Source organism: Pristiophorus japonicus, chromosome 7 (genome assembly GCF_044704955.1).
Source record: "Pristiophorus japonicus isolate sPriJap1 chromosome 7, sPriJap1.hap1, whole genome shotgun sequence".
Taxonomy (NCBI): Eukaryota; Metazoa; Chordata; class Chondrichthyes; family Pristiophoridae; genus Pristiophorus; species Pristiophorus japonicus.
Window position 1 is genome coordinate 167,974,391 of NC_091983.1, and position 13,384 is coordinate 167,987,774.

The following is a 13,384-nucleotide window of genomic DNA, read 5'->3' on the forward strand; positions in this document are numbered from 1 at the left end:
CGAGTCTAAATGAGCTATGTGAATGTAAGAATTCAGATTTATGATAAGAGTTAATATTTTAATGCTGAATGGTTACTGTGTTTAAAATAATGGATATGAATTATGAAGAGAGTTAACACCACGAGGTACAAGTAAAAAGGGTAATGGATCCGTGGCTAACGACTAAATGGACTAATGCGATTTTTGATTTATATGATTCATGCAATAGTTCAGCGGCTGTAGATGAGCCGCCAAGGCAACTACTTTCTGAGAACAGAGGCAACGCACCAGTTGCGATACCCTGTCTCAGCACAGCCCATTACCTCAGGCAAAAAGGGGCTGTATACTGCCACCGTACCTCAACCAGAGGAGCTGGGATTAAATAACTGTTCAGTGTACCTGCAACCTTTTGACAGAACATCTGTACCACATATATTATATGTACCACATAAATGTACGTCTGTGTATACCTGCTTTCTGTTGGAGGTTATGCTCATGTACTTTATCACCCATGTAAGGACTGCAAATACCACATGCTTGCACAATCTCCACATGGGGGAGAAGAGGGAAGTGAATGGTCATGGACTCACACTCACAAATCAACCAGGACAAACAAGGCCGAGGTCACCGGCAATGGCTTTTGGAACTGGCGGGGGAGTGAGTTGTTATGTATTGTCCAGGTACATCAAATGTATAAGTACAATGGTGCGCCACAGAGGGCGCTGTGGTGGGAGACCTGAAAGTACCTGCAAGACAAAGTATAAAAGGCTGTCCACCACACCTGAGAGGCACTCTGGAGTTACACAATAAAGGACTAAGGTCACAGCAGTTACTCCAAAACCAGACAGCGTGGAGTCAGTGGTTTGAGTGCTACATACATCACAATTAAAATGCCGTGCCCTCTCCCTTCCAGCTGGATTTACACCAGCCATACTCGAAACTTCTTCAACTTGCTCTCAGCTCTCCCTCAAATGCAGTACTACTGAAAATGAGCAGCTTGATATAACCTCCCCTTTAAGAGCTGGAATGAGCCAGTGTGAAGGATTGATTGCTGAATACAAGTGACCTGAAATTGAGTAGCATTCTGCTGTTAGCGCCCCTGCAACGCCCCACTGAGGCCATTAACACTTCATTTACCACCACCACCACCCCCGCCCCCCCTCCCCCTCTCCCCCCCTTCCTCCCCTCGCCATCCTTCCTGGTGCACTAAAGTCCAATTTAGAATAAGTTAGGATTCATTTGCGCCTGGCACTAACTTTTCAAAATTTTAAAAGTTAACGTCCTAAATGGCTTGCTGCCGAATTTCTCCCCCTTTGAATCTAAAATGGAGGTGCTCTGCTAGTAGGTGAAGATGCTTCATAGGGTTACAATTATTGTTAAATGCATTACATCAGATTTTGAATTGCATGTGGTAGGTGATTTTGTAACTAAAATTAATGTTACAATATTAGCTGTTCACCAGAGCCCGAGTTCTCACTATCCAGTTTCAATCTGTGACAATTAAACACTGTGTTGATACCTCTTTCATGGCAGATGCTTACACTGAAGATGACCTAATGCTGTATTGGATGGATGGCGAAGAAGCATTGAAGACAGATGAGAAGGTCTCTTTGTCTCAGTTTCTCATACAGAAATTTCACACTACCTCCAGATTGGCTTTCTATAGTAGTACAGGTGAGTGTTTTTGTGTGACACACGAACGTAATTTCATCAAGTTTATTTGGTGTTCCTGCAGAGAAATTAAAAGATGGCTGAACAACTGAGCAGCCTTGGTTTACTCATCCTTCAGTTTTAGCTCCCTCCTCATGGGGCAGCTCCTGACTTCCTTTCAGGACACTCCTTGACGACCTGCCTGAGATCAGTAGCCCACCAGGTAGAGAATCACAGATGAGAATTTGTATCTTACCTTATCATGATATAGCGCATTTGATACTGCATGTCCCAAGTCACTATGCTGCCATAGATTATGTCAATAAAAGAAAAACTATTAATACTGTATTTGGCCAAAAAAGGTAGCTGAACATGAAACTCTGTTTGCAAAAATTAGACAAAGCAGAATGCAATGACCAGAAAAATCTATTTAAAAATAAACATACAAGTAAGTTGCATCAAGAGTACAACAAATTACTCATGATTTTATTACAGATTTTCTATAAGATGAACTGTTTTGATGTCAGCCATGCTACTGACAACAACCCATTTAAATGATAGTGTCATAGGTCACAAGCCAGTGGATCATTCCTATAGACAGGAGCATAGAACATACATTTTACAATAACATTTAACGTGTTTCATCATAAAATTATGTATAGAATATTGAAGTTAATACATTCCATTAGTCAGGGATTAAAAATTTCTTTATATATGGTTGTCCAGATTTAGCTCTGCTTTGGTACAAAAATCTGTAAATAATTTGTAAATGAAATATTATATGGGTTGGTCTACTTTCCAGTGTTTTTGCAGTGCTAATTCTGATCAATAGTGATTCTTTTTCTGAGGCCCTATCTATGAAAATTCAGTAATGAACCCTCTAAAACTTAGTGATTCGTGGCTGACTCCTAGCAAAAAATGTGTTAGTTCTGGCCACAGTTTTGCCAGTTACAAGCATTCCCTTGGGTGTATGAGCTTCATTACTTCTCTGCCAGCCCTCCAAATATGAAGATTAGCAACAAACTAGGTCAAAAGAACTTGTGGAGAGAGACTGTGGAGAGAAAATCAGGAGGTTTTGATCGATTGGATGGGGAGAAACTGTTTTTATCGGTACGAGTGGCGGTGACCACAGGTCACAGATTTAAGATCCAAGGGGGAAATGAAAAATTTTTTTACACAGCGAGTTGTTATGATCTGGACTGCTCTCCCTGAAAGAGTGGCGGAAGCAGATTCAATAACAACTTTCAAAAGGGAATTGGATATATACTTGCAATGGAAAAAATTGCAGGGCTATGGGGAAAGAGCAGGGAAGTGGGATTAATTGGATAGCTCTTTCAAAGAGCAAGAACAGGCACAGTGGACCAAATGGCCTCCTCCTGTGCTTTATGATTCTACGATTCTGTCTGATGCTGCACATTTCAATTTCAATTACATTAAAACTTGGAAGAAATTTGCATTATTTGTGCAACTTGAGGATTTAAGAAGCCTCAGAAGATGGAGATGAGTTTATGAACAAAACCTGGGAGATGACATGGCTCAGGGCCGATCTCGTCCTTGTTGCCTCAGCCTGTCATTATTGAATTTTCACCTAAAAAAAGATGTTGAAGCTGCGCACAGAGCACCTTAACTATGGCTACACTTGCTGCAACTTTTGGAATAACCACTTGCCTATCTGCACATCACCAAGGAACCAAAGATGATCCGATGAATTATTTCATTGGAGGATGTGTTTCGGGAGTCCCCCTCGGAATGTGAGTTCACAGCTATGTGACTAGCCCTCCGCCTGACTTGGCTCACTTGCAGCTCATACAAAGATGGTCAAGGTGGAAGGTTGGTGCGTATCAGGATCACCCAGATTTTGAAAACAGCTGATGTGGAGCAAAATATTGTCATAATGTATGCTGTCCAATATGAATAATGTAAATTCTGAAAGAAAGAGTGGAGAATATGATACCTAATCATTGATTGGAAGGAGCTTAAGTGAGAAATGGATGTCAGTGGCATAAATACACAAGCGGTTTTCACAATAAAATGGACTTCCATGGGAAACCGTAAATCTCTTCATAACAGTGGGAGCCAAGAAGAAGTTTTGAACAGATATATTTCCCCACTGCTGCCGCTGAAATGCCTCTCCAAGTACAAGCACCATGTTCAAAATACATTAGTGCGGTTATGTAAAGTATTTTCTATTCAGATGCACCTTTTATAAGGTGAGAGGAGAGTGAAAAATCCTGTTTTCACATGAGGATTTATTAAGAGTGGGTATTAATTAGGGACAAAATTTCTGTTATTTTGAAGAACAATTTGGGAAACTGTCAACACAGCTGGAATCCCTGAAGTTGATGATGTTTTACTTCGACAAATACATTGAGGATACAAAACATTTAAAGACAACTGCGTGGCACTGGAGATTTAAATGAATGACACCCAAAGTAGACAAACACCATATTTGAAGTTGTTTGTTTTCATTGCGAATGAACTGCTGATACTGTAATGTGAAACATATTCTTAGGGATTAAAGACATGAGCAGAGTTTCCCTGTGGTATAATTTGTATAGCATAGTATTAGGCAGTCCCTCATATCGAGAATGACTTGCTTCCACACCAAAAAGGGATGAGTTCACAGGTGTTTCAGTGAGGGACCTGATATTCCAGGTCCCGAACTACATAATGAAAGGTGGAAGATGCCTGTGCGTGGATTCTTTTAACGTGGTGTGGCCGTTGCACAACAGTCACCACATGGGCTTGACAGAGCTAGGTCCTGGTCCAGTGGCAAGGGTTAACCAAGACGACGAGACCAGCTCTGCTGCACGGTCCTTGTACGCACACATATTCCTACTGTCCATAATTCTCTAATGGCATCAAGGTAAGTTGTGTGATTAAACATCAGGGCTCTGAAAAGCTGTGGGGGTTCTCCCAGCCTCCCACTGTAACTGGCGGATGACCAACAGAACCCCCAGAGAAGCAGTCTAAATGGTTGGAAAGGGCTCTTAATGCCGCATCCCAGGGGGATCCGCTGGTCTCGAACTGGATTTACAGCGAGAGATTTGGAGAGTCCTGTAGGATGTCAGGGCTCAGCTTCTCTTTTCTTTTAAATCATGAAATGTGTAGTTCTTTTCTACTGTTGTACATTTTTGGAATAATTAGAGCATGATTTTTTTTCAATCTTTTGATTTTGCTAGGTTATTTATTTCCCCAAAATTATAGCTATATATTTAAAACACCATTTACTTTGAGGAATTGCTGTCTACGTAATAAGCTGAGTTAACATATCCAGCTGACATGATAGAATTGCTGAATTACTCTTATTTCAAGTGTTATGACTGCATCTATTGGCATTAAAGGATTATCTCTATATAAGGCCTTACAATAAGCTTATCCTGGGGAATTCATGCCAGAATACCTTCCCCACTCCCCATTGTAAAAAAAGTAAATTGCATTGCTGAGTTTTTACATTTTATGATCATAACATATGGTGGCCACTAAACTAGACAAGAAGTTGTCCTGGTTTTAAAATGGATTTAAAAAAATCAGAATAACCTCACTTTTAGTTTCATTTTTACTACATCATTGTTTTTATGTGACTGCGTTTAAAAGATTCCATAGTCGCTTTGTCAGCTGACTCTTAATCCTGACTCTCCTCAAGAGGAAAAGACTAGTCTTATGAACATGACAGCATCTTCTCTCCACATTGGTGACTTGTTTCCTGATTAAGGCCTCCACATTTTTGCCATTTCTGGGTGCTTGAACAACTCATTCTCAGCTGCCAGCAGCCATTGCTGCTTCTCTGTAAGCAGTGAGCATGAGCAGCTCGCTGCTTGGACCTTGGCTTCGGGTCAGAATGTCATATTTCAGTGCTACCCAGCCTTGGAAATGGCAAGACAAAAAGCTGGCAGTCCCAGGGCGGGTCAGGCACGACTTGGTAAAATTCTTCTTAAAGATACAATATCCCTATCCCAATGGCTCAGTTCGTAAGTTTTCTGCCCATTGTGGAATTCATTGGTTTATAGATAGTCGTGTTGTAAATTTGTTTAAAGGGTAACATTGTTGAACCATCATTGATTCCTTCATAAATGTAGTGTGCATTTCAAGTCCAACAATTTTTTTTATTATTCGTTCATGGGATTTGGGCATTGCTGGTAAGGCTAGCATTTATTACCCATCCCTAATTGCCTTTGAGAAGATGGTGGTGAGTCGCCTTCTCGAACCGCTCCATTCCATGTGGTGAAGGTACTCCCACAGTGCTGTTAGGGAGGGAGTTCTAGGATTTTGACGATGAAGGAACTGCGATATACTTCAAGTCAGGATGGTGTGTAACTTGGAGGGCGGAGCAGGCTCGAGGGGCCAAATGGCCTACTCCTGTTTCTATTTCTTATGAACTTGCAGATGATAGTGTTCCCATGCGCCTGCTGCCCTTGTCCTTCTAGGTGGTAGATGTCGCTGGTTTGGGAGATGCTGCTGAAGAAGCCTTGGCGAGTTGCTGCAGTGTATCTTGTAGATGGTACCCACTGCAGCCATGGTACACCTGTGGTGGAGGGAGTGAATGTTTAAGGTGGTGGATGGGGTACCAATCAAGCGGGCTGCTTTGTCCTGGATGGTGTTGAGCCTCTTGAGTGTTGTTGGAGCTGCACTCATCCAGGCAAGTGGAGAGTGTTCCATCACACTCCTGACTTGTGCCTTGTAGATGCTGGAAAGGCTTTAGGGAGTCAGGAGGTGAGACACTCGCCGCAGAATACCCAGTCTCTGACCACCTGTTGTTGCCATTGTATTTATGGTCTAGTTAAGTTTCTGGTCAATAATGACCCCCAGAATGTTGATGGTGGGCGATTCGGCGATGGTAATGTCATTGAATGTCAAGGGGCAGTGGTTAGACTCTCGCTTGTTGAAGATAGTCATTGCTTGGCACTTGTGTGCCACTTATCAGCCAAGCCTGAATGTTGTCCAGGTCTTGCTGCAGGCGGGCATGGACTGCTTCATTTTCTGAGGATTGCAAATGCCACTGAACACTGTGAAATCATCAGCAAACATCTCCACTACTGACCTTAAGATGGAGGGAAGGTCATTGATGAAGCAGCTGAAGATGGTTGGGCCTCGGATACTGCCCTGAGGAACTCCTGCAGCGTTGTCCTGGGCTGTGATGATTGACCTCCAGCCACCACAACCATTTTCCTCTGTGTTAGGTATGACTCCAGCCAGTGGCGAGTTTTCCCCCCAATTCCCATTGACTTCAGTATTACTAGGGTTTCTTGATGCCACACTCTGTCAAATGCTGCCTTGATGTCGAAGGCAGTCAGTCTCACCTCGCCTCAGGAATTCAGCTCTTTTGTCCATGTTTGGACCGAGGCTGTAATGAGGTTTGGAGTTGAGTGGGCCTGGCGGAACCCAAACTGAGCAGGTTATTGGTTAGTAAGTGCCGCTTGATAGCACTATCGACGACACCTTTCATCACTTTGCTGATGATGATTGAGAGCAGCCTGATAGGGCGGCAATTGGCTGGATTATATTTGTCCTTTTTGTGGACAGGACATACCTGGGCAGTTTTCCACATTGTCGGATAGAGACCAGTGTTGTAGCTATACTGGAACAGCTTGGCTAGAGGCGTGGCTAGTTCTGGAGCGCAAGTCTTCAGCACGACAGCCGAGATGTTGTCAGGGCCCATAGCCTTTGCTGTATCCGGTGCGCACAGCCGTTTCTTGATATCACATGGAGTGAATCGAATTGGCTGAAGACTGGCTTCTGTGATGGTGGGGACCTCAGCAGAATGCCAATGTGGATCATCCACCCAGCACTTCTGGCTGAAGATGGTTGCAAATCTGTCAAATCTTGTCTTTCGCACTCACGTGCTGGGCTCTGCCATCATTGAGGATGGGGACATTCATGAAACCTGTTCCTCTGTTAGTTGTTTAACGATCCACCACCATTCTCGACTGGATATGGCAGGACTGCAGAGCTTTGATCTGATCCGTTGATTGTGAGCCCTGCCTATGGCATTCTGCTTCCGCTGTTTAGCATGCAGGTAGTGCTGTGTTGCAGCTTCCCCAGGTTGGCACCTCATTTTTAGATATCCCTAGTGCTGCTCCCGGCATGCTCTTCTACACTCCTCATTGAACCAGATGGTCCCCTGGCTTGATGGTAATGGTAGAGTGAGGCATATGCGGGGCCATGAGGTTATAGATTGTGGTGGAATACAATTCTGCTGCAGCTGATGGCCCACAGCGCCTCATGGATGCCCAGCTTTGAGCTGCTAGATCTGTTCTGAATCTATCCCATTTAGCACGGTGGTAGTGCCACACAACACGATGGATGGTTGCAAATCTGTCAGCCTTGTCTTTTGCACTCACGTGCTGGGCTCTGCCCAAGTCTCCGTCTCCATAATGACTATGCGGTGATCACTGCTACCAATGCTATCGTGGACAGATGCATCTACAACAGGTTGATTGGTGAAGACGAGATCAAGTAGGTTTTTCCCTCGTGTTGGTTCTCTCACCACCTGCCGCTCGGTCAGTAGTGGTGCTACCGAGCCACTTTTGGTGATGGACATTGAAGTCCCCCACCCAGAGTACATTCTGTGCCCTTGCTACTCTGTGCTTCTTCCAAATGATGTCAAATGTATTTGTTTTGTTTTCTAACACTTCTGTGAAGCGCCTTGGGACATTTTACTACATCAAAGGTGCAAGTTGTTGTTGTTCAACATGGAGGTGTACTGATTCATCAGCTAAGAGAGGGCAGTAGGTGGTAATCAGCAGCACGTTTCCTTGCCCATGCTTGACCTAAAGCTATGAGACTTCATGAGGTCCGGAGTCAATGTTGAGGATTCCCAGGTCCACTCCCTCCTGACTGTATACCACTCTGCCACCATGCCTGGTGGGTCTGGATATACCATGGGATGGTGATGGAGGAGTCTGGGACATTGGCTGAAAGTATGATTCTGTGAGTATGACTGTCAGGCTGTTGCTTCACTAGTCTGTGGGACAGCTCTCCCAATTTTTGCACTCGTCCTCAGATGTTGGTGAGGAGGACTTTGCAGGGTCGACTGGGCTGGGTGTGCCATTGTCATGTCTGTAGCCAGTCAATGCTGGGTGGTCCGACCATTTTTTAAATTCTTATTGTTTCTTGTAGAGGTTTGTTACAACTGAGTGGTTTCCTAGGCCATTTCAGAGGGCAGTTAAGAGTCAACCACATTGCCGTGGGTCTAGAGTCACATGTAGGCTAGACCAGGTAAGGACGGCAGATTTTCTTCTCTAAATTAAAGTACATTCGTGAACCAGATGCGTTTTTACAACAGTCCGATAGTTTCATGGTCACCATTACTGATACTAACTTTTTATTCCAGATTTATTTAATTAACTGAATTTAAATTCCCCAGCTGCCGTGGTGGGATTTGAACTCGCGTCTCTGAATTACTAGTCCAGTAACATTACCACTATGCTACCATTCCTGAACAATGCAACATTTTCTTTGGTAAGTGCATGTGAATGCATACTGATAAATATTTGCTTTACAAATAGGTTGGTACAATCGTCTGTACATTAACTTCACATTGCGCCGGCACATTTTCTTCTTTTTGCTACAAACCTACTTTCCAGCGACTCTGATGGTCATGCTGTCCTGGGTGTCATTCTGGATTGATCGCCGAGCTGTACCTGCCAGAGTTTCATTAGGTAAGCAAGTCATTTTAATATGGTTAATTAATAAGAGCCCTTTTTGTACAATTATCTATGTCACTAAATAAACTAAAACTATAAGTACAAACAGAGATAGTCGGGTATCAAGCAGAAGCAATTATTACGTTTATCTTCACTACAGGGATGTGAATAGAGCCTTGCAGGAATGGCTCAGTTGACTGATTCATTTTTAGCCAAGCCCTTCACTACACAACTTGCTGAAAAACTGCTAAACAAAATTCTCTTCTGCAATTCATTGGCAATGTGAAAGCTCAACTCTGAATGTTTTATTTTGCTCCCTCTGGAAAAAAATCAAAACATTACCAAACCTCAATTAAAGACAATTCATTCTTGGTGTGTTCTAACCATTGCTTCATCGATCAGATTTATTCCCCAAACCATGCATTCTCTTACTTTAAAATATTTAGAAATTGGTGTATTTATAAACCGTGGGATGAGGTAGTGGTAAATATATTCCATCAGAAAACACCAATAAGGATCAAGCTAATTAATGGAGAGATATCTGTAATCTTTCTTAAAAACTTAAAAAAAAATGAAGGTAACAACTGTTTGAAGGTTTTTCGGGTAGAATGACACAACATGTTGCAAATTTTCTGTAATTCCAGGTATAACGACAGTTCTAACTATGTCCACCATCATCACGGGTGTGAATGCTTCCATGCCACGGGTGTCGTATATTAAAGCTGTGGACATTTACCTGTGGGCTAGTTTTGTGTTTGTCTTTCTCTCCGTACTGCAGTATGCAGCTGTGAATTACCTGACTACAGTACAAGAGAGGAAAGAAAGAAAACTCCGGCAAAAGGTGAGATCAAACAGTAGACATCGGTATAATTGACAGTATTCACCTTCAGTGATCAAAAACTGCACACATCTGCTTTTTTTATTTGCAATGCCAGATTTTTATCTTTGTGTGTACTCCGCTATCTACATCCTGTTCTGGATTAAGACCCACTAATCCATCAGCACCATTCTCACCAACCATCATTGGCTCTTTATCTTGTGATGTACTAAATTCAAAATCCTTGTCGTTGTTTCCAAATCCCTCCATGCCGGACCACAGAGGTCCAACCTGTATATCTATTGAGAAGAGCAATGGATACATCATTGACTCCTGGTGAACACCACTGTTCACTCTGAAAAACATCCAGTGATCATTACTCTCTGCTTTCTGTTCTATAACCATTATCCTTATCAAATGCCTTTTGAAAATCCATACACCGCACACACAGCATTTTCTTTAACAATGCATCAACAACAATTTGCATTTATATAGCACCTTTAACGTAGTAAAACGTCCCAAGGCACTTCACAGGAGCATTTTCAAACAAAATTTGACACTGAACCAAATAAGGGCATATTAGGACAGATGACCAAAAGCTTGGACAAGGAGGTAGGATTTAAGAAGCATCTTAAAGGAGTAAAGAGAGGTTTAGGGAGGGAATTCCAGAGCTTAGGATCTAGATAGCTGAAAGCACGGCCGCCAGTGGTGGAGCGATTAAAATTGGGGATGTTCAAGAGGCCAAAATTGGAGGAGCGCAGAGATCCTGATGACGTGTAGGGCTGAAGAAGGCTACAAAGATAGGAAGGAACAAGGCCATGGAGGGATTTGAAAACAAGGATGAATATTTTAAAATATGAACGTAAGAACATAAGAAATGCTCAACTTTTTTTCATAAGGCAACCTCTTCATCTCAGGAATTAACCTCATGAACCTTCTCTGAACTGGCTCCAATGTACATACAGGTACAGTGTCGAGAATCCCGAGTTTCAGAATCTATACTGTTCCGGAATCCGGACACTAGGACGATCTGTGGCGGGGTCGTCCGGAATCCGGAAAATGTTGCAGAATCTGGACCCCCGCCTCGGGCCGCCTCCGACCTCTCCCCTGCCAACCTCTTATCTGCCTTGGGCCGCCGTCAATCTCTCCCCACCTCAGGCTGCCGCCAAACTTGCCCCCGCCAACCTCTTACCTGACTCAGGCCGCTGCCAACCTCGCCCCTGCTCTTGCCTCGGGCCACCGCCCACCTTGCCCCCCCCCACCCCCACCACCACTCGGCCGCCCAACCTCCCCCCCCCCCCCCCCCCCCCGCCACCTACCTACCTATCTAGGCCCAGTCGTTTCCGGACTCGGGACATCGGAAAGACGTTTCAAAGTCCGGAAATACACAAACCTGGGCTTGGGCGTTTCCGGATTCGGGACGTCATAAAGACATTCTGAAATCTGGAAATACACAGAATCCGGAGCGGCCTCGGACCCAAGGTTTCTGGACTCTCGATGCTGTACCTGTAAATCCCTCCTTAAATAAGGAGATCAAAACTGCACGCAGTACTCCAGGTGTGGGATCTCAGTTATAGGGATTTCCCTGCTTTTATACTCCATCCCCTTGCAATAAAAACCAACATTCCATTTACCTTCTTGATTACCTGCTGTATCTGCATGCTAACTTTGTGTTTCATGTTCAAGGACCCCCAGATCCCTCTGCATTTTGTAATCCCTCCCCATTTAAAAAATAATTTGCTTTTTTATTTTTCCTACCAAAGTGGATAACCTCACGTTTTCCCATATTATACTCCCATCTGCCAAATTTTTACCCACTCATTTAGCCTATCTATATCCCTTTGCTGATTGATTGCGTCCTCCTCACAACTTGCTTTCCCATCAATTTTTGTATCATCAGCAAATTTGGCTACGTTATACTCGGTCTCTTTATCCAAATCATTAATATAAATTGGATATAGTTGAGGCTCCAGCACTGATCCTTGTGGCACCCCACTAGTCACTGCCAAATGGAAAATGACCCATTTATCCCAACTCTCTGTTTTGTATTAGTTAGCCAATCCTCTATCCATGCTAATATATAAAATTGTGGTGTTGTCCAACCAGGAGCCAATGTAGATCAGTTGGGTGAATGGGACTTGGTGCGAGTTCATCCATTAGTTTCTCAAAAAACTATATTAAATTTGTCAAACACATCTTGTTTTCTACAAATCCATGTTGACTATCCTTAATTAACCCATGTCTTTCCAAGTTATCCTCTGTTATGGTCTTTAGAAATTTACCTGCTACAGATATTAGGCTGACTGGTTTATAGTTATCTTGTACATCCCTTTCTATATTTTTGAAGAGAGGTGTTACCTTGACAGCTTTCCAGACTTCAGCACAATTTTTATTTACAAGCAGTTTGAAAGATTGTGGTCAGAGCCTCTGCCATTTCCATTTCAGATTACTTGATGCCAGCACTGGAGGGCAAATGTGCGAAGAGTGCTCCATTTCTCAGTAATGTAATCGTGCAGCTTAATGGGCATTTTAAAAAAATTGGCAAAAATGTTTTGGTAGAAACACGATAATAAATTTAATTTTACTGTATGTAATCCTACTAGACAGTTCGTGTCATGCATGTAATTCCAGGATTCCTGTTTATATTTGAAACACTGGAACTTTCTTTTCTCTTTTCCCAGTTTCCCTGTACATGTGGAATTACCAGCACCAAGACCATGATGTTAGATGGTGCCTTTAGTGATACCGAAGCCAACAGTCTGGCTGGATATACTCAAACTCCGATAATAACTGATCAGCAAGTCAAGCAGGACAGAATGGTAGTTCACTTATCCATTGGTGGAGAATCCAATTTACAAAAGAAGAAACACCTTAGGGAGTTTGTTGGCATGCGGATCATTAAGAATACCCACTCAATTGATAAATATTCCAGATTGATATTTCCAGCATGTTATGTATTTTTAAACTTGCTATATTGGTCTATATATCTATAGATGCCATTTTAACACATTTGATCCCCTTCTAAAACCAAAACAAATATGATACAATATATGTACAGTAAACAGGATACACACAAATGAAAATGAATGCACTGTTTATAATACTGCATTTAATAAGGAATTATTTATGGCTCATACCTTGTTTATGAAAATCTGCCTTGATATTCATCTTATGTCTGCAACAGCCTGAATATAAATATTTATTTTTCTGCAAAATAAAATCTATTTAAATTGAATTCTGTGGGAAACTGGGTTAGACACAGCTTTCACCTCTGGAACCTGGGGTCAAATTC

General features: G+C 42.7%; 1 protein-coding gene across 2 annotated transcripts in view; it reads left to right on the forward strand.

The window, feature by feature from the left end:
- The window catches only part of LOC139266895 (gamma-aminobutyric acid receptor subunit rho-2-like), a 67,715-nt gene extending 54,630 nt beyond the window's left edge, over positions 1–13,085 (forward strand). For both annotated transcript variants that reach the window (XM_070884511.1, XM_070884512.1), the window contains 4 exons: positions 1,513–1,653; positions 9,138–9,290; positions 9,920–10,116; positions 12,774–13,085. In XM_070884511.1, coding sequence (XP_070740612.1) covers positions 1,513–1,653; positions 9,138–9,290; positions 9,920–10,116; positions 12,774–13,085 — 803 coding nt within the window. The remainder of the gene's footprint in view (positions 1–1,512; positions 1,654–9,137; positions 9,291–9,919; positions 10,117–12,773) is intronic.
- The last annotated feature ends 299 nt before the right edge of the window (positions 13,086–13,384 follow it).